General features: G+C 37.2%; 1 protein-coding gene across 1 annotated transcript in view; it reads right to left on the bottom strand.

Moving 5' to 3' along the window:
- Nucleotides 1-259: 259 nt before the first annotated feature.
- Nucleotides 260-21,607, bottom strand: part of LOC113228409 (chaoptin-like) — a 45,924-nt gene continuing 24,576 nt past the window's right edge. The window contains exons 2-6 of the mRNA XM_026461695.1: nucleotides 10,308-10,481; nucleotides 9,188-9,332; nucleotides 8,994-9,104; nucleotides 5,917-8,906; nucleotides 260-810 (exon numbers count right to left, since the gene is read on the bottom strand). Of these exons, the coding sequence (XP_026317480.1) occupies nucleotides 524-810; nucleotides 5,917-8,906; nucleotides 8,994-9,104; nucleotides 9,188-9,332; nucleotides 10,308-10,479 (3,705 nt within the window). The 5' untranslated portion in view covers nucleotides 10,480-10,481 and the 3' untranslated portion in view covers nucleotides 260-523. The remainder of the gene's footprint in view (nucleotides 811-5,916; nucleotides 8,907-8,993; nucleotides 9,105-9,187; nucleotides 9,333-10,307; nucleotides 10,482-21,607) is intronic.

Genomic DNA, 21,607 nt, shown 5'->3' with positions numbered 1-21,607 from the left:
ATTATACATTTATTGTTTACAATCAAAGAGCCTTTGAAATAAAGTTAACGTAGTTTCTATTCGACTAATTTCAAAACACTTGTTAGTAGATCAAGTACAGTTAAAATTTTAAATGTGTATCTTTTTAACGCTCAAAATCCGTATGATATTTTACACAGATTGGGCTTTTATATAAGTTATTATACATATATGATATTCTGAATTCGCGTTCATTTTAGCAGTTAGCCACAACTGTTGGCTGTTATGCCTATTATAAACTTTTGATCGTGCTAATGCAGTCAATGTTGCAGCAATGTTTATATCAAAAATGTAACGTTATGAACAGCTTTTATAGAGCCCATTGCTTTGTGTCAACTATCTATTTACATTGTCTATGTTTACTAAGCTACTTAGCGTAAAATTTACAATGTATAAAATGGTATCAATCTACAGTCAGATAGAGGTTGCAAACTCTATGAATTGTGGTGAAATATATATACAAATTGACTATGAATTATATGTATATAACTTAGTCTACACTACATCATCTGAAGAGTAATGTCCATAGAGCTACCAGGAGAGTATAGACGACATCGGAATAGATTGGTTGAGCGTCACTTGATAGAGCGCTGGCGTGGCATTCGGCCTCATCTGCACGTAGTTGTAGAAGTGGGATTCGACGGCCTTGTAGGTCTTTGCACGTGGCACTGCGCACAGCTCTTCGTAGTTCTGCACCTGCGTCGTTTTCTTGCAGCCAGCGCCGCAGCCAAGCACCCAGCCATGCTAGCTCGCATTCACATCGCAATGGGTTGCCAGTCAGGATCAGACCACCTAGGAAAATATTTCTAATATTATTGCTATTCATTTATTTTCTACGTTATAAAAGTTAAGATAACCACCATGTTTGTGATTCGCAGTGTTGGTTGTAATAAGGCCATATCTGCAAAATTACAACTTTACAAGAACAAGCTTTAAATATTTTATCAACGAATTTAGTCGATACTTTTTAATTCGTAAATATAAGTGTTTCACATAATTATATATAATTTGTTTCTGTATAGTGTATATATATATATATATATAAATATATATATATATATATATATATATATATATATTATAATGTATAAAATTATTTATTTTTTTGACTTTCTTAAGTGTCCTTTCTTTTGACGTAATTAGCTCATGTGGCTTTATTAAACAGAGGTTACGAATTGTTGAAATTAACTAGGTAGGGTACAGAGGGTCGATGTTAACGGTACGAGATCGTCAGGATCTGCAATTAGCATGGGTGTCCCTCAAGGTTCAATTCTAGGCCCATTTTTATTTTTAGTTTATATTAATGACTTACCTAGCCTTATGGAGAGTATAAAACATGAGATAGTATTGTTTGCTGATGATACTTCCTTATTATTTAAAGTTAAAAGGCACCAATGTTCCTATGACGATGTGAACAATGCTATATCTAAAGTAATTGATTGGTTTGCTGTTAATAACCTACTTCTTAATGAGAAAAAAACAAATTGTGTGAAATTTACATTACCCAATGTTAGAGAGACGGTTACAAACATTGTAGTTAGAAATGAAAAATTGAATCTTGTGGATACAGTTGTATTTCTAGGTATAACGTTAGATGCTAAATTGCAATGGGGTCCCCATATAAGTAAGTTATCAAAACGGCTCGGCTCTGCAGTGTACGCGATTAAAAAAATAAGGAAACTTTCAGACGTCGAAACCGCTAGATTGGTTTACTTCAGTTACTTTCACAGTCTATTGACATACGGCATTTTGCTTTGGGGTAATGCCGCCGATATCAATAGAATCTTTGTCCTGCAGAAACGTGCAGTTAGGGCAATTTACAATCTGGGCCCCAAAGTATCTTTGAGAGATAAGTTTAAGGAAATTAACATTCTTACACTAGCCTCACGGTACATTTATGAAAATGTAATTTATATTAAAAGGAATAGTAATTTATTTATGAAAAATAGTGACAGACATAACATTAATACGAGGAATAGAAATAAACTAGCTTTTCTTGATAGTTGTCTTCACAAAGTCAAAAAATCATTTAAGGGGCAATGTATACGCTTCTGTAACAAGATTCCGGTTGATATACAAAATTTGCCTTTCACGAGGTTTAAAACTATAGTGAAACAAAAACTTTATACTAAAGGTTATTATACAACTTCTGCGTACTTGGATGACAAAAATCCGTGGTAGTAACCCGTTTAGCTCATGGAGGTAGTCTCGATCTCTGATGTTTCAAATAAAAATAAAAAAATATTGTAAATGCTATTTACAAAGAGCAACCCCTAGAGTTTCTTGCTCATTCTTCTCAGGGGAATCTGCCTTACGAATGAGCGGTAGAGTTTAACCATTGTGACGATTTCAAGTGTAATAATGCTTACCTATGAAATAAAGATTATTTTGAGTTTGAGTTTGAGTTTAGCTGAGAGGTTTAGTTCTGTAACATTTCTTTTTTCTTTAATGTACTAGTTATAGAGGAGGGAGACCTTGTGATACAGGTTAGGTATGAAAATACTAAAACAAAGTTTTAAATTTGCATGTAATTTTCTTCACTTACGTATTATACAGGATTATTTGTGAAATACTAACAACCTCTCAGGACTGTATTACTAACATCATAAACAAGAACTTTTGTTCAATGGCTTTTTACAGAAAATAATAAATTTACCAAAAATAAATGTTTAAGTTTTTGTTGTACTATCTAACACTTTTTGATCGTATTTAGTAGCAAATTGTTCAGCGACTCTTCCCGATCGCGAGCTTAATTACCAGACAGAGCTATCGCTTTTTAAATATCTTTACTTTTGTACGAAAGTAAAATCTGATAAATTGTTCAAAGTCATGGAACGTAAATTGTTGTTTATGTTATTAGTACTGCAGTCCTGTGACGTTGTTAGTATTTTACAAATAACTTATATATATTTGAGATGAAATAAAACAGAATATTAAACTATATTTCGGACTAACGTTTTGGGCGGTTCATAGGTCTAAAGGGCCCTTTATAAAGGACCAGAGACATAGGTTTAATATACTACGATACGGAATAAAATATTTTACAATAACTTATATCTTGCACTATGTAATTGCTTAAAAAACTAAGAAACTCGCACACAGTTTTGTTGAAACTGTATTTAAAGTAATGCAGGTTTTACGTATGCATGTTTATTACGTTATAATACAGCATAGCGTTACAAAGGGTGACCTAATTTTATTAATCTAATTTAATTCTTTCTAATTTCTAGTATTTAAGCTTTTATTGTTTGTTTTTATTATTATTTTTTTATGTAAAGAAGGAGGCAAACGAGCAGACGAGTCACTTGATGGGAGGTGGTCATTGTCGCCCATGGACATTTGCAAGATCAGAAAGTAGTAGTAGAGCTCCTTGTGAAATAGTACGTCCAGAGTAGTACTGCCACCTTACCTATTTCTGTCGCCAAGCAGTAATATCAGCAATACTGTGTTCCGCTTTTGAAGGGTAAGGGTGCTGGTGAAATTACAGACACATGGGACTCGTCAGTTTATGTCTCAAGGTGTCGGGTGTAGTGGAAGTGCCCCTCAGATCTTTGCTCTTTTAAACCTCTGAGTGGTACTGCAACTGTTATGGACAGGCGTGTAGCTTACCATCAGGCGCACGACTTGTTCATCCGGTTCGAGGAAGGAACGAACGAGATGTCCGCGTGGTCTTAATTGGAAGCATTGGCCAGGCATCTAAGATATGGGAATGGACTCTACTCCTTTGGCGGGAGGTGCGATGGTGGTAACGAGACGCTGGCACCAGTTCGAAAATTTCCTTTGAGCATTGTCAAACCCATTACAAAGACTTTTTAAAGCTTTTTTGTTTATGTATATAATAAACTTTGAATTGAGTTTAATATTAATGCAAACCACAAAACGTTAACACGATATTCAAGTTTTGTTTTGGTTCCATTTTTTTTATAATATCAAATGACGGTACGAACAAGTCGTGCGCCTGATAGTAAGCTCGTCCGTCCATAACAGTTGCAGTACCACTCAAAGCTTTGAATCGCAAAGATCTGAGGGGCATTGCCACTGCGCCCATCACCCTGCGACATAAGTTGGCAAGTCCCACGTGCCTGTAATTTCACCAGCACCGTTACCCTTCAAAACTGGAACACAGTAGCTAACATTACTGCTTGGCGGCAGAAATAGGTACGGTGGCAATACTTCCCTGGACGAACTCTGTCACAAAGAGCTCTATTGCTTACAAAATAGTACATAAATGTTCTATCAACCAATGTTAATTTAGTTATTATCGCAGACAATGTTTCAAATACAAATCCTAAATATTTAGAGGTACATTAACAATTCAAACTCATTATCCGGGGTTTTAACAATTTCATTTTAAAGTGGGCGCAATCATAATGGAGTTGCTTCACAAACGCCGCGCAAACGCCGTCTAACTTACATTTTTAATTTGTCCATATCTACAGCTAGCGTGATTACAGCTCTTAATAAAGTTCGTAACAAAACTCATTTTAGTTTTGCATATTTAAGTTATCTTTCGAGCTACAATTCGCACGAGAGGCTCCAATAACTTAATTACTTTTTGTGCTCTGTGCATTTTGCTTTACTTGCATCTAACTAGAGAAACGTCCTTTGAGTATAATTCTTAAGTGTGACAACCTCAATGGCCAAGCCAAAGAAAATACTCCACTAGTTTGTTATATTTATTAATACAAAGATCGAACACTCAGAAAAAATTCCTTCGATCCGGCCGGATTCGAACCGACGTCTTCTAGCTTACCGTGCCGGACGCTATACCAACTAAGCCACGGAACGAGCCAGCGCACCTCACGAATTTTTCTATGTGCATGCGTCGTATCTTCATCTTCGTAATTGGTTTTTTCAACGACTTTTTAGTCGTAGCGCCATCTATGAGAAATCTATGAAAGTTTTATCACCCAGTTAGATATCTTTACAGTTACCACTCCTGGCAAGAGCTGTCGCTATTTACTGTATTTAAAATTTTTGTTGAATTGATATTCAATTATTTTTTGTGAAATTACTCCACTAGTTTGATATATTTATTAATACAAAGATCGAACACTCAGAAAAAATACCTTCGATCCGGCCGGATTCGAACCGACGTCTTCTAGCTTACCGTGCCAGATGCTATACCAACTAAGCCACGGAACGAACCAGCGGACCTCACGAATTTTTCTATGTGCATGCGTCGTATCTTCGACTTTTTAGTCGTAGCGCCATCTATGAGAAACTATGAAAGTTTTATCATCCAGTTAGATATCTTTACAGTTACCACTCCTGGCTAGAGATGTCGCTATTCACTGTATTTTAAATTTTTATTGAATTGATATTCAATTATTTTTTGTGAAATTACTCCACTAGTTTGTTAAATTTGTTAAAACAAAAATCTATATATTATTTGTATATTATTGTTTAAGAATGGATATTAGAAATAAAATTAAAGTTAAAATAATGGATTTGTTTGAATAACAAATAATTGAAGCGATTTAGATCCGAAAAACATACTTATAGCCTAGATAGTAATAATTATTAAGTCCATACACTTAAATACAAGAATATAGGAACTTAATTATTATTAATTATAATATATTAGACAACATCACATGCATTGCTTTGATCCCAAAGTGGGTAATTAAACCACTTGTGGTATGGAAATCTGAAACCACTGTTCCACAAATAGATAGTTAGAGACAATATAGGAAAGTTAGTTTTCTATATTCGGGATCGAACCCAGGATGGCAACATCATAAAAACCGGTGTACAAGCCAATCGACCACTGAGGTCTTTGCTACATGGCTAGGAAATAGTCAAAAGAAATTCCATTTAAAATAAAAAAAAATTATTATATATTATAGATGTTTTCTACTAGCCGCTTTAAGTTAATACTTAGGAGGATTAATTTACCTGATAGCAATTTGGTAGCGACGTGACTCCAGCTCGTGAAATTTGGGTAGAAGATGGCTGGATTAAGCGATGTGAGTTGATTATAACTTATATCGAGGCCCAACTGCGGGACTTGCCCGAGGTGCTTCATAAACGCAGTGGGCAGTTTCGTCAGCGACGTCTTAGTTATCCTTATAAATATCTCCTGAATCTCAGCAAATGGTTCGAAAGCTTCGTCGGATATTCTTCGCAAATTTGCTCCTCTTATTTCTAAGTAGCGAATATTTCTTGCATCAATCCCGTGCAGTTGATTAGTCATAACTTCGTCTGTCCAGTGAATTACTAGTTTATACAAGGATGGAAGGGAGGAAGTGATGTTAGAAATGCTGAAAGTAGAATGGTTTATGGTCGACCATGTCTGTAGATGCAGAGAGCGTAATGATATTAAGGGACGGAAGGAACCTTGATCAACTATGTCTAAATATTTGAGCCCGTTCAAATTTAAATGAGATAAGTTACTCAACCATTTGAAACTATTTGGCGTGATTCTTACTATAGGGTTGAATGAAACATCGAGAATGTTCAAATTGTTAAAATGAAACCACATTTTTGGCACTAAAGAGGTAAGACGGTTATGACTAAGGTCTAAGTGGCGAAGATTTGCCAGTCGCTTAACATCAGTCTCCTTGAAAATGTTAATATAATTTGAAGTCAAATTGAGACTCGTTAAGTTTGTCAAAGGTAGATAAGGCACTGATTTTAAACTTACGTTTGCAAGATTCAAATGCCTCAAGTTGGGAAGATTGTGAAACAACTCCTTAAAGTTTGCCTTCAACGAGTTGAAACTAAGGTCCAGCTGACGCAATCCTCCCAGGCTGGAAAATGTGTTATCTGATAGTACCGTCAGCAGATTATGGCCTAGATTTAAGCTTAGCAAGAACTGCGTGTTGCGGAAAATGCTATTGTCTAAATACTCTATGTGATTATGCGATAAATCGAGGAACCTCAGCGTGAAACCGATTTGAGACAAGGCTGTTATAGGGAACAGCGATATGTCATTGTAGCTCATGTCTAGGTGTTCTATAATAGTGTTTTTAAACACATCTCGTGGCAAGAGTCTTAAGTTATTGTGGTCCAACTTCAAATATCTTAGTTTATGTAAATTATAGAATTGCTCAACGGATAATTGAGATATATAATTAAAAGACAGGTCTAATATTTGCAAGGACGCTAAGTTATTGAACGATTTTCTTCTTATATTACTTAAACTATTCTTATGTAAATCTAGTATTTCTAAGTTTATAGCTTCCCCAAAAGCTTCGCTGGATATGTGAACAATTTTGTTGTGAGCTAAAATAATTTGCCTAATGGAAAATTCCATTGCAGTGAAGAATTCATTTGGCACTTCGTGCATATCATTATATGACCCGTCAAAAATATTAACAGACATTCTAGAATCGCCGCCTTCTATAAAACGTATATGGTTTCTGCTAACGTTTAAAGTGAACATCATTTCTTCATGCGATACATTGTAAAAGGAGTTCAGCGATAAATAAGTAAAGTTGTTGTCTTGCAGCTCCAACACTTCCAGTTTGGGTAAATTTGCAAAGACGTCCGCTTCCATCGAATCGATTATGTTGCCCGCAAGAGATAAATATCTCAAGTTCGGTAAATTTGTGAAACTGTACTTAGTCAAGTTGTTAATACGGTTGTAAGATAAATCTAAATTTCTTAAATCGGGCATCTTTACAAAAGTTTTGCTTTGTACTGAACTAATAAAATTATATGCAAGTCTCAGATCGCTGAGGGGAATCGAGTCATTATGACCATCAACTACGATGTCCACGATTCGATTATAGTCAAGATTTAAATATTTTAAGTATGGAAACGCGACCATATCTGATAGTCTGAGTATATGAAAATCGTTATTATCGAACGATAGCCAACCGAGATTCTCTAATCCCTCTTCAATCTCGAACGGGAAATAACCGCTGAACAGCGTCGAAGAGGACTCTATAATGTGCAAAGAACCTGTTACGTTCGAGAAAGACTGCGGGTGTACGTAATACAAATCGTTAAAGCTCAAATTAATCTCCTTTACCGGCATGGTAGCAGGAAAAACGTTCTTATAGATCTGAGAAATCCTGTTACCTCGCAAGTTAATAGTCCCCAGAGAAGTGGACCAGTCCAGGAATTCGCTAGGTAACAAATTAGATATCCTGTTATAGCTTAAGTCGAGATAACGAATAGAGCCGGCTTCGAGCATTTGAAGCGCAGACGGTATTGAAGTTAAAAAGTTGCCAGCGAGCGAAAGCGTTTGGATCCGGGGCGGCAACGCGGGCGATTCTTCTAACTGGTTGTACGCCAGAGATAAATGGCGTAGCCGCGCAACCTGAGCCAGGCTGTCCGGCAGCTGCGACAATTTGTTGTGCTCCACTTCCAAGTGCTCCAGACTGTTTTTCACTGACAGAAATACGTCGCGATAAATATAATTCACTTTGTTATACGACACCGACAATCTCTCGACTCTATTATTAACAAATACTAGCCTCGGAATGACCGTCAGCTCGTTAAAATCTAGAATTATCTGTCGTATTTGGACTTCTTTGAGTAGGATAATTTCGGAACTATCGTTAATTTTATTGTTACTTAAATCTAATTTCTCGATTTTTTTAGTCTTATTACTAGCACAAGTACTATTCCTATCGAATGATATGACGTTGTGCCGTAAATGAACAGATTGTAATCTAGGAAGGTTAAAAAATAAATCACAGGATACTTCATGTAAGAAGTTGTTGGATAATTTGAGGAGGGTGAGGGAAGCTGGTAGGGAGTCAGGGCTGATGACGCGCAGGTGGTTTCCCTCCATGTCCAGCTGCAGTAGGTGGTGCAGTGACGTCAGGGCTTGAGACTTTAAATGCGTAATTTGATTGTTGCTTAAAGATAAACTTGTCAACGTTTCCTCTAAGTGATGCCATTTGACTTCCAACCCGACTTGTGCCACGTTATTGCTAAAACAAATGTTATCGTTCAATAAAATTAATCAAAACCACCAATTATAAGTTTGATAGAATTTGGTTTCAAAAGTTTGTGCTTACTTCTGTAGATTTAACCAGTTTAAAACTTTTAAGTCTCTCAAGCCTTGCTGCGGTATTTCAGTGAATTCGTTGTAACCGAGGTCTAGCGAGGCGAGCGTGCCCGACATAGAACTGGAAACAAACGATTTCATTTGTTACTGCTTCCCAGGCGAACCGAATATCAAGAACAAAGTGAAATTACATATATTGTATACCTAAACGCATGTTGTTCGATGTAGTGTAATTTGTTGGCTACTAAAACTAGGGTTTGTAATCTTAGTCCGTCCAGTGCGCTCTCCGAGATCACTTCTAGATTTGACATGCTAATGTCCAGGTGTTGCAGTTCTATCCGGGGCCATTCTGAAATATAACAATTCATTACGTCTACTATACTTTTTAAGATAAAACTTCGAAGTAAATATGGAAATAATTATTTAACGTTGTTCCTTGAATCTACAGAAAAAAAAGAAATTTGTTTTTACATTGCAAAAACTTTGCACAGGCCTGAATGGAAATTCAACGAACTGTGAAAGTATAGCACAACATTCTATAAAAATGTGGCTTCTAAAACTGGAATTATTTCGAAATTTTTTTGGTACATTTTCGGTTCAGTTTAATATGCTATATTTATATTACTACTTTAGCAATATCAGACAAGAAAATGTCTTGTTTCTATGCTGGGTGAATAATATTATTACTAAACACAGATTTTACAGACAGACACAATACATCAAAGCTATAATTATCTTAAATAAAAAGTGAACAAAGCACTTATTTAATTATGAGTCAAAGTTTACGCTTATAACTGAATTAGTGGAAAGAATAGTTTCATTTCCAAGAAGAAAATTGGCTACTTTTGTTTAAAGTTAAGTTGAAAGTGGTTCACAGCTGCGAAAGACGCCAAACGGCCCAACTTTACACTCGTACCAGGAAGGCGCAGTACGGTCTGCGATGCAAATAGGACACAAATGGAAATTTAACAGGAGCATAATGAAGCGCAAGTTTTTCGTAACGAACTGGTAAATTTTACTTTCTTTTAAAGTCTAACTACAGACGGTGTTAACGAAATCTTTAGCAGATTATTCGAATCGGCTGTTTACAAAAATAACAGAAAATGACCAAAAAGTACAGTTTGTGCAGTGTTCATTGGAGGTATCGAAATATTCTTAAAATTTTGGATTTTCTACAGCTACCTACGTAAGTTTACAACGGTCAAAAAAATTCTACAAGAAATTCGTAGCCGGTGGCTAAACTTTTTAAGACAGTTGTAACCAGTGGACATAGGAAGTTTAACTTTACAACTCGATCCGAGGTTCATCATAACTCGGAAAGTACCTGGGAACCGGTGCAGCGGTACGGCGATGCATGACATGTGCTGTGCGCGGCACGAGCACAGCGGGCTGCCCTCACAGGGCTCGACGCGTTCAGGGGCGAGCGTGCCCACCAGTAGGCACGCCACCAGGGCCGCTCGCTGTAGCACCCACGTGCATCCATCGCCTAACACCATCACTGCAACAATCATGCTCTGTCATTATCACAAAAAACAAATCTTTCTCAAAAGATTATGAAATCTCTTGAATCTCAAATTGTGAAGGTTGTGGGAAAGATAAAGGTTTGACGGCAGGCAACACATTCTTTTAAAATAAAAAAATAAGTTATAGAATTTATTTAAGACAAATTCGCTCAATATTGACATTGATGAGATGCGATACCTACCAAAAAAGTTGCAACTTTTTTTATACTGTCAAGTGCGGATACGAACAAGTCGTGCGCCTAATGGTAAGCGACACGCTGCGTCGGTCACTAACAGTTGGAGTGCCGAGACATAAGTTGAAACGTTCTATGTGCCTGTAACTTCACCCCCTTAAAGCAGCACCCTCATTCTTTAAAATCAAAACGCTTCGTGGCAGAAACAGGTGAGGTGGCAGTACTTCCTTAGACGATCTCTTCACAAGGATTTCTATTGCTACAAAAATTTATAGTTGATGTAATTTAAGTGCGTCAGATACCGATTCTCCGAATTTCACATAACTATGAATACAACATTACTTGAGATATACTATTTAGTCTATCAGAACCTAGACCATATAAGATTAAAAGAAGGATAAACGTTCGAGTTCGCAAGTACTTAGACTTCTTTGAGACACATTTGGAACCTCCAACGCTGTTTCTTTTGTAATTCATGCCACTCGAACGCAGTGTTAGGGTCAAAGTTACGAGTTTTAATAACAGAATATATACAGCTGCGAAACAAAGATATTGAAATTGAATTCGGCTAAAATATGGCAACACCGTCCGGAGATTAAGGCTACGGCTTGGTTAACAGTATTCTGGCCTATTATCGTGGTAGACTTGGCAGACCGAAGTCCAAGTTCGTGTTTTAATTTGAATTCAAAATTAAATTGTATCGTAAGGCGACTTCGCACGGTCTGTGATTTTACTGATCACCTTGCAAGGGAAGAGTTTTAGAGGGAGGCAAGCAGTAAAGGTCCTTGTGAAAGGTTTACCTATTTTTTTTTACTTTACCTATTTTTTAATGTGAATTCTTATTCTAAAGGCTAGGGTGCTGGACTTGTCAACTTATGTCTCAGGATGACGGGTGCAGTGGCAGTGCCCTTTAGATTTTTGCGAGTTGAAGCTATGTGTAGCACTGCAACTGTGCGATAGGCGTGTCACTCACCACCAGGCACACGAATTGTTCGTACCGTCGCTAGATATCATAAAAAAGTGTCACCCTTGGTACCGCTTGGTCCGTCTTATTCCGTATTCCGGTGTATTTATCAATACAATGCGAAAAATATTCTGAGCCAGTGCAAGGTGAAGGGTTGCCATTATATAATTAGTTAATTATTAATATGAAAAGGTCGAAACGTCGATCGGTCAAAGGACATAGTATGTGCCAGGAAGTTTGTAAAATCGCGCACAGTGGAAGGCTAGCTTTTGGGCAATTCAATGGCCCCAGTAATATAATCCACAACCAATAATCGTGTATTATCAATACAAGAACAAACACTTCAATAACTCTGCACCTGATGAATTTATTTGAATAAAACTGTACATCGGAAACGATGGAAATAAACTAACCTGTGTTGTTACGTCGTAAGTTAAGTTTTAAATTTTTAAATGCGTATTATTTTATTCATACATTGTTTATAATTGTGTTTTCTGTAGAAAAAAACCTTTAAATATTTATTTTATTGAATATCATGTTTTTGTTACCATGATATTCATATTCTTTGATAATACTCTACCAGTTTGGTGTTATTGTTGATAAAAAGATCGATTCGAACCAGCACTGTATGCTAGACCAGGGCAAACCGCTCTCCCGACTGAGCTACGAAACGAATCAGCAGACCTCCCAAATATCTCTATGTGGCTTCGTTGCCGTAGCGCCACCTCTATGAAAGGTTTTTTCTCCATAGGTTTATAGCTTTTTAAATTCGATTTAAATAATAAAGTTAAAGAAACAATCACCCATGAGGTACAGTATGAAATCAAAATAAAATTAGGATTGTAGGTGTATCTTGCTGTGGTTGCGCTAGATATGTCTTAATCTCCTGAAATTTAGGATGTATCCGGACACTTTTCAGTACTATATACATATGATCGAAGGGCTTTGAGTTACATTATATAGTAATACTTCAACTATGGAACGTGTATTATGTGACTTCGCTAAATTCGTAAATGTCATCCATTACATGTAGAGTACCTAGAATACAAGCTTTGACAAACAAGATCAGCGTAAAAATGGTGCAACTCCACGAAATGCATATAGAAGGGTAAGAATAATACAATACAATACCACATATATTCATATATTCATAGCCTTGCACTATTGAAAGCCTGTATTGCGGGTGCTATGGACACACACATAGACAACAACGAATTACACCCAAACTCACGAGATAAATAAATGTGGGCCATACAAATATTTCTCTCGGTCCGGAATAGAATCCGGGACTTCTGCGTGGCAGACCAGCATGGTAACTGTTCGGCCACGGAGGCAGCTCATGAGGGATTTAAAATTGCCAATTCAACTTATATGATATAGTAATCACATATGATCCGTAGTAGTAATAATTACGTTTTTTATACATGAAAATAGCATTCAGATTTAAAATGATTAAGTTCATTAGTGTGCGGAAAATGCGAAAAGTGCGGAAAGTTAGTCATTATTCACGTGTCTCGAGGCTTCTTGGCCCGAGCCAGAGGCGAGGTTCAAGACTCGAGACAAGTGAAAATGACAAATACGCACGTGTATCAAACGACGTTTTTTAACACTTTTGCGAAAAAACTACATTGATAGTAAAATAAAACAGTATTTAAAAAAAAAATCATTTTATTTCTTTGGCTGATAAAAATTCAGAGTACAATGGCAACTGTCGCCACTATTCAGCCACATTAAAACTACTATTGTAGTGGCGCGGCGCGCAGCGGTCTCGCGTAATACTCACCTCCGGTCATTGTTAATACTCAATCAGCCATCTTTATGGAAAATATTTTGGTATTTTTAAATGTAAACCATTGCTTTATAAAACATCTATGCAATTTAAATAAACAAGATGTTTGTAAGTTTTATTGACGAATGACTTAAGTAAATGTACAACCATTTTAGTTCTATGTTTAAGACTTGAAACAACAGTAAATTTTAAAAAAATGGAAAAGTAAAAAGCACTAGTGCGACAAATCCAACTTTCGGCACGATTTGTAGTAAGAAAAATACCACGTTTTGAGCAACTGTATTAAAAAGTTTTTATTTATATAAAGTGACGAAACGAATAAGTCGTGCTCCTGATAGTAAACGACACGTCCACCCATAACAGTTGCAGTTCCATTCAGAGCTTTAAATCGCAAAGATCTGAGGGGCATCACCACTGCGCCCGTCACCCCGACATAAAGTTGTCAAGTCCCATGGGGTTGTAGTTTCACCAGCACCCACACCTTACAAAACCGGAAAATAGGAATGATCACATTACTGCTTGGCGGCAGAAACAGGTATGGTAGCAGTACATCCAGGGATGAACTCTTTCACAAGGAGCTCTACTGTTACTAAAAAGTCATATTGTAGAAAAACGTTAGTTACACCACTTTTCCGCTGACGGCCTCAATTATGACAGAACTACAAGGTTATTACTTGATATCGATTTGGACTGTACGTCGTGAAATACGAATTTAACAGCCTTATATACATACTGCCTTCAAGTTATTGCTTGTTCGGTGAGAAAATGAGTTTGAAAAGACGTAGCGCAGTATTTTCGAGAAGCTATCTACATTAATGTGCAAAAAATTAGATTATTAAGCAAATACTTGTTTAAACACAAGAGATATTTTTTTAAAACTTTGTGGCTTTTTTCTTTTTTATGATACGAAGAAACGGGACGTGCAAGTCGGGTGTCTGGTGCTAAACCACACGCCTGTCCATAGAAGTTGCAGTGCTACTCAGAGCTTTAAACCACAAAGGTCTAAGAGAAACTGCTACTGCGCCTGACACCCTGAGACATAAGTTGACAAGTCTCATGTGCATGTGATTTCACCAGCACTCTTAGTCTTCAAAACGGCAGAAATAGGTAAGGTGGCAGTACTTCCTTTATAAAAGCACTTTTGGCGTTGCATTTGAAGCCATTACATGTGCCTTCGTTATGCCAAATACACCTGTTACACCTGTAATTAAATTTACATAAAAGCAATCAAAACATAGTAATACAACCCGCATTGTAGCTACACGTAATATTGTTTTCATGCAAGTACATATATGTACATTCGACGTATTCAAACTGGCGTATGTATTAAGAGGGTCTAAATAACACATTAGTGGCGCTAATTTGTGGTTGAAGGATACGAAATACGGGTGAAACTCGTAACAAACTAGCAACGTGTAATACAATGTTTCATAGCGCATGCATAATGTTGTCGACATGCGTAGAGCTATCAAAAACTAGTTTATATTCATCAAGGTCTCAAACTTTATGAACACAGATTTATTCTAAGCATAAATAAGGCTGAAGGTCGAAAAAATATAACCTTAAAAATGTTACATCAATGAAAAAATCTTCAAAATTGACATTTTGTGATATTAAAATAGTAAAGACATGAGGAAAAAAGAGAATTTCGCTTTTATGAAGTCCGTTAAAAAGGCAGCTGGTTAGCAGTCGTGTTTTAATTCGAACTTTCAGAAAACTTAATTTTCGAGATGATTTTATTACTCTGGTCGTTTTGTACAGAGATATTGTTTTATTGATTTATATGGTCATTATAGTGAGCATGAAGAAAGAAATTTAGTAGACGTAGAGCTCGTTGTGAAATATTTCGGCTGAAATAGGCAAAGTGGCAGTATTCCCTATACTGCCACTTTGCCTATTTCAGCCGCCAATCAACAATGTGAGCATTAACGCGTTCCGGTTTTGAAGGGTATGGGTGCTGGTGAAATTACAAGCACATGGGACTTTCCAACTTAATTCTTAAGGCGACAGGCAAATGTTTATTTACGAAAAGCAACCCCTACAGTTTCTTAATCATTCGTCTCGGGGAATTCTGCATTCGAATGAGCAGTAGAGCTCAATCAATAATTTACTTACAAACACATTACGTAAAAAGTATTTTGCTTATGCAAGAAATAATAATTATTTGAGTTAGAATTTTTTTTTTCTCTTAAATACTTTATTACTGTGGAAACAAGGTGTCAAAAACCGTTATGTCAAAATGAAACGATTTTTTTTATCTAAATCATATATATTTGTATTTCAAGTAAACCAACTGTAACGGACTGTGTCAATTCACGTTCAAAGAATGTGTACTGTTTATTTAAATACCAATGTACAACTACCGTAAAAAAGTACTTCCCTGGACGAACTCTTTCATAAGAAGCTTACCTATTTGTGCCGCCAAGGAGTAATGCTCACATTACTGCGTTCCGGTTTTGAAGGTACATGGTACTTGTCAACTTGTGTCTCAGAGTGACGGGCAGAATGACAGTGCCCCCCAGATCTATGCAGTTTAAAGCCTTAAAGCTTTGAGCTTTTTTCAAAGCGTTGCAACTGCTATAAGCAGACCCGTCCTCCCTATCAACCTCTTAGTTACACGGGAAGGGGACTATAACCTGTGCAAGCACAGGGACCTTATAAATTCAGATCAGCCTGTGGATGGGGTTGTCACAAACCACTGTCATGGACTTCATCTGGTTCTCAAAACGCTAGTGCCTCGGGTGATCTGCTCCAGGTGTAAGTATAGAACCCTCTTTATTTTCCAGATATGATAAATAACTAAGGGTTGCCACCGCTAAGCCGTTGCATCTAAATTCAACTACCAACTCTCCTCCCCGGTAACGGAGCTGTAGGTACGATCACGTCCCGACACCTATCCAGTTCCTATTATTCCTATGCGTCTGGATCGACCGGAGGATATCTAGCTTCTATATCTAGGACGTAGCTTCCAACTTAAAGGGCAACTCACGTGTCCCGTACGTCCCTTCGTATTAAGCCCTCGTCCAAACCGCTATTCAAACGTGCTAGTTGCGCGCGAGACGTAAGCCCCGGTCACACATTACCGGAGCAGACAAACAGCTACCACAATCTCCGGCGAGTCCATGGCCAGAGTCCGGGTCGGAGTTGGGTTAGTACAATTGTTATGGATAGGCGAGTCGCTTACCACCAGGTGCACGACTTTTTCGTCCGATTTGATATGATACCATAAAAAAATCTTGACGTTGTTGACCTCAAGTGTAACTAGTAAACACGTTATGAAAGATGAAGTTTCTTTTACTTTACATACATTACAGAATACATTATACAATACCTTTGCAGTTACGGTCAGCTGCTGTGCAAGAGGGTATTGGTATACGATTTATACGGTACATAGAAAAAAAACGTTTCATGATTTATTTAGGAATACGTTTTTTTCGCAACCTATCAACCAAAATTTCGTGGCAATTCATTACATGATTGATGAAGGTATTCTTTACCATGCCAAAATGCTTTTATATCTTGCTTTCTAAACATACAAAGGGAAGAAAGGTGCGTTCAGAGAACCGTCGTCGTATAATGTTGCCCGTTTTCTCATTTACGCTTACGTGATGGGAAGTAGCATTTAGATTGTCAGTATAAACGTAGCCAATACATTACAAACATTCTGAGCTACAGCTGCGACAAACCTCAATACTGGTAAAGTATTTGAAGAAATCGTCTATGAACAATTTTTCATACAAATTAATTTTAAGTACATACTTAAAACCATAAATGGCAACATTTGGATAAAATAAAAAAATATATAAAATAATGAATCTCGAAAATTTGTGTTGTGTCATACCATATAAGAAGTATTTATATGGCGAACGGCTAAGAAATGGAATTCTTCCCTGAACGTTATAACTAGGACCTTTTCGTGGCGAGTGTGAATTATGGCATTATTTAGGTGTGCATGCTCCATTGTCGATCTCATCGTCACTTTCCATCAGGAGAGAAAAAGGTCAAATGCGCACTTACATTTTTATAAAAAAAACTTCATTAAAACATAAAAACATTAAACAATTATAATTTATTTACAATTACGTATTACATATTATAATCACATATTTTGAAAACAGGAAACGTTCAAAAAATAACAAATCGAAGATTTTTCAATGGTATACTTTTTGATTCGTTACTTTTGTTTTATTTATTGTTTTTTGTTTGTTACGACTTGTTCGTCTTGGTCACATTTCGTCTCTAGTATTATTTATGCTCTCTGCCTGAAAGCAACAAAATGTATTTATTTTTGACAAACAAGTAGTCCCGGCATCACACGATACTCGCATTTGAGCTCATTCGGGTTCCGTTGCAACTTTAAACCGACCCCGGGATCAGATGCAAAGAACACTGCCACTGACCCCGTCACCTTAAGACATAAGTTAACAAGTCCCATGTGTCTGTAGTTTCAGCAGCGCCCCTACCCTTCAAAACCGGAACACAGTAATGCTCACATTACTGCTTAGCGGAAGTAATAGGTAATGCGTCAGTAAGTACTGACGAAGTCTTTCACTAAGAGATCTACGGCTACTTATTGCTGCTCGTTGAGAATCATAACCAATTGAAATATATATAGGTAGCCACATTTAGGCGGCAGACGCTGGTTCGAGTCCATGCGGATAGAAATAATTTTTTAACTCAATTCAATTCAATTCATTTATTTGTATTTGTTCGAGCTTTGTATCGATATTAATATCAAACCAGTGGAGTATTTAAAAAATCATATATGGTAATTAAAGTAAAACATTCCAAACAAAATTTTAAATTAGGATTCTAAAACACTTGCGAAAACGGTCAACCAAATTTTAAGACTTAGTGCTCCACGGTTTTGAGTTGTCCGGACGCAAAAAGTTACATGCCTTACATAATGAAACTATTTTTTTCTTGTTGTATAACAGGAAACTACAATGATTAAATATAATATCAAATTTAAATAGCTAAAAATTTAATTTAATGGTGTATCTATATTTCATATCTAGATTGTTGGCCAGCGCTGGTCTGGAATGAGGATTGGAAATTTTGTAAACGTTTGTGAATTTTTTTCGACGTGCAGGTTTTATTAATATGTTTTCCACGAAAGCAGTACAATGAGAAGAAAAAAAGCAAAAAGAAATGAAACATGATACCATAGAAAAACAACAACAAAATCTAATAATCATTAATACAAAGATCGAATAAAAACAAAGACAAATTCCGTCCACCTGACTGGACTCGAACCAGAGTCTGTCGCCTTAACGTGGTTACCGTATTGACAACTTAACTACGAATCGAGCCAGCCGATCTTTCGAATTCCTCAATGTGCTTGTTGCGGTTCTTAGTATTGGGTTTTTAACCGGTTCTTTTGCCGTTCAGTAAGATCTTTATATCTAAAAATGCCACCCAGTTTATTATATCAATAATAATAACAAAGTAATGGAGCACTTTTACAAAGAATAGATGAATATCATGGTAGTAAAAACATATCACAATGTCACAGACAAACGAATATGATATTCAATACAATTGAAATATAATATAACGCTGCCTCCAGGTTCTGTAAAAAAAGAAATTACCGCTGCAAAGTTTGCGCACACTTGCAAAATTGGTGAAAAACTAATTGGCCATCTATCGGGTAGCCATGCCTTCGGTCCCTCGCCAAGACTGGTCAGGGAAACTTTTGTCGAGTCTCACTACCACCATTGCGCACGACTGATAGTTCACTGGCTCATTCCGCTAAAGAGAAAGCTGATGTCCTGTGCTCTCTTTTTGCATGGAACTCAACTCTTGACGAGGGTTACTCACTGCCTACTATCCCGCGGTGTAAGTACACAATGCCCGAAATCCGCTTCACGCAAAATACGGTATGGCGTGCTTTTTTTGCCCTTGACGACAAGAAGTCCAGTGGGCCCGATTATATTCCCGCTATTGTGTTCAGGACGTGCGCACCCGATTGCTCCGGTTTCAACGCGCCTCTTTTCGTTTTCGTACCACTTAGGTAAAGTCCCGTCTTCGTGGAAGATAGCCTATGTTCACCCCGTACCCAAGAAGGATGACAGTACAGATCCGTCCAATTATCGGCCTATAGTGATAACCTCCTTGCTCTCCAAGGTGATGAAGCGTGTGGTAAACAACCAGCCATAACTGTCAGTACGGCTTTCACCGCGGTCGTGGTGCTGGTGATCTTCTTGTGTATCTCATGCACCAATTGGCAGCTGCCATCGAGAGCACGTGGGAAGCAATGACCGTCAGCTTAGACATCGCTAAGGCTTTTGATCGGGTCTGGCACAAGGCACTTCTACCGAAGCTACCATCTTACGGGCTTCCAAAAGTTGCAACAGCGCACTTGGATCGCCAGCTTCCTGTCTGAGCGGAGCATAAAAATCGCTGTCGATGGATTGTGCTCGGACACCCTGCTCATCAACACTGGCGTTCCGTAAGGATCTGTGCTATCACCAACCCTGTTCATCCTGCATATCAATGATATGTTATTAACTAGTGACATGATAGTACCGGTGATGCCTATTATATAGGTCGCACAAATATGCCCCACCAGCAAGTAGAATAAAACAGACTGCAACTTGTGTCCTAAATCGAGACTTCTTTGGAGCAGGTCTCAGAATGGTACCGACCGAATCTTGTCAAATTTAACCCCATAAAGTCACAAGTGTGTGCCTTTACCGCTAAAAAATCCCCATTAGTAATAGCTTCAAAGTTCCAAAACACTGCCCTAACCATCTCTACTAGTATTGGGATACTTGGAGTATCACGAACGAAGTCCAGTTTCGGAGTCATTTGGAGAGCAAAGTCAGACTGGCTTCAAAAAAACTCGTAGTGCTCAATAGAACAAAGCAGTACTTCTCACCAGGTCACCGACTTTTGTTATGTAATGCACAAGTACGGCCCCAAATGGAGTATTGCTCGCATCTTTGGGCAGGAGCTCCCAAATATCAGCTTGACCCGCTTGACTCCATCCAACGTAGGGCTGTTCGTATTGTCGACAATCCCAAACTCGCACACGGTATGGAACTCCTTAGCCTACGGAGAGATGTTGGCTCTCTGTGTGTGTTCTACCATCTTTACGATGGGGAGTGCTCTTAGGAATTTTTGGAACTCGTGCCACCGTTTCGTTTCTACGACCGCACCTCCCGCCAAAGGAGTAGAGTCCATCCCCACATCTTAGAAGCCTGGCATTGTAAGACCACGCGGCCATCTCGGAATGATCTTCCTCCTGAAGTGTTTCCTTTGTGCTATGACATGGAGTTCTTCAAAAAGCGTGTTTACTCTCAAAGGCTGGCAACGCATAGGCAGCTAATCTGTTTTTGCAAATGTTCATGGACGACGATGACCACCTCCCATCAAGTAGCTCGTCTGCTCGTTTGCCTCTTCTTTAAATAAAAAATAATAATAATAAAAACTAATATTATGAAGAAAAGAAATATAAAAATACTTGGTATTTTTTACACAGATTTGCTTCTATGAATTATTGAGTTGTCACTCCTTTTCCCAGGGGAACCTCCAGTCGTGTTTTAGATGTCGATGTGAGAGATAGTGCGCCTCGTTGCTACGTTCCTATAATTTGAAGGTGAATATATGACACCATTGGGATTTTTCTGATAAATCACATTAACATAATAATTTATCATTATTTCATATTATTAAATTAGTTAAACAAGCAGTGTATTATCATAACTCTCAACCAGACAATATTTTATTATGTAAATGGTCATTGTGGTATTATCACTAACATTACAATGACCATTAATGTCTGATAAGATTTATATCTGAAAAGATCAATGATTCGTTTAAATTTTACTATTGTATTGGTTTTTTATTTTGTTTGAAGGCCAATAAAATATGTTAGACTTAGAGAAAACTCAGAAAACTTATACATTTTGTGCATAATAACGTCTGTTTGTATATAATATCGTATAAGCTAGAGCACAAAATGGTACATTTTAAATTTATTTTCTTTGTTTTTATTTATGTGTTATCAACATCATGTAACAATACAAAAATATTTCTTTTTAGGAATATTAGATATTATGGGATAAATTTTATTAACATTATGATTTTAAGGTTTATACATTGATAGAAAGTGAATAATTTTATTGTTTTATGATTCCCCTGTAACTGATCGTTGATTCCCCTGGTGCAGTA

The sequence above is a fragment of the Hyposmocoma kahamanoa genome, unplaced genomic scaffold (genome assembly GCF_003589595.1).
Source record: "Hyposmocoma kahamanoa isolate Upper Pololo Valley unplaced genomic scaffold, ASM358959v1 232, whole genome shotgun sequence".
Classification (NCBI taxonomy): domain Eukaryota; kingdom Metazoa; phylum Arthropoda; class Insecta; order Lepidoptera; family Cosmopterigidae; genus Hyposmocoma; species Hyposmocoma kahamanoa.
Note: the sequence above shows the minus strand (reverse complement) of the source record. Positions and strands in the feature narration are given on the sequence as shown.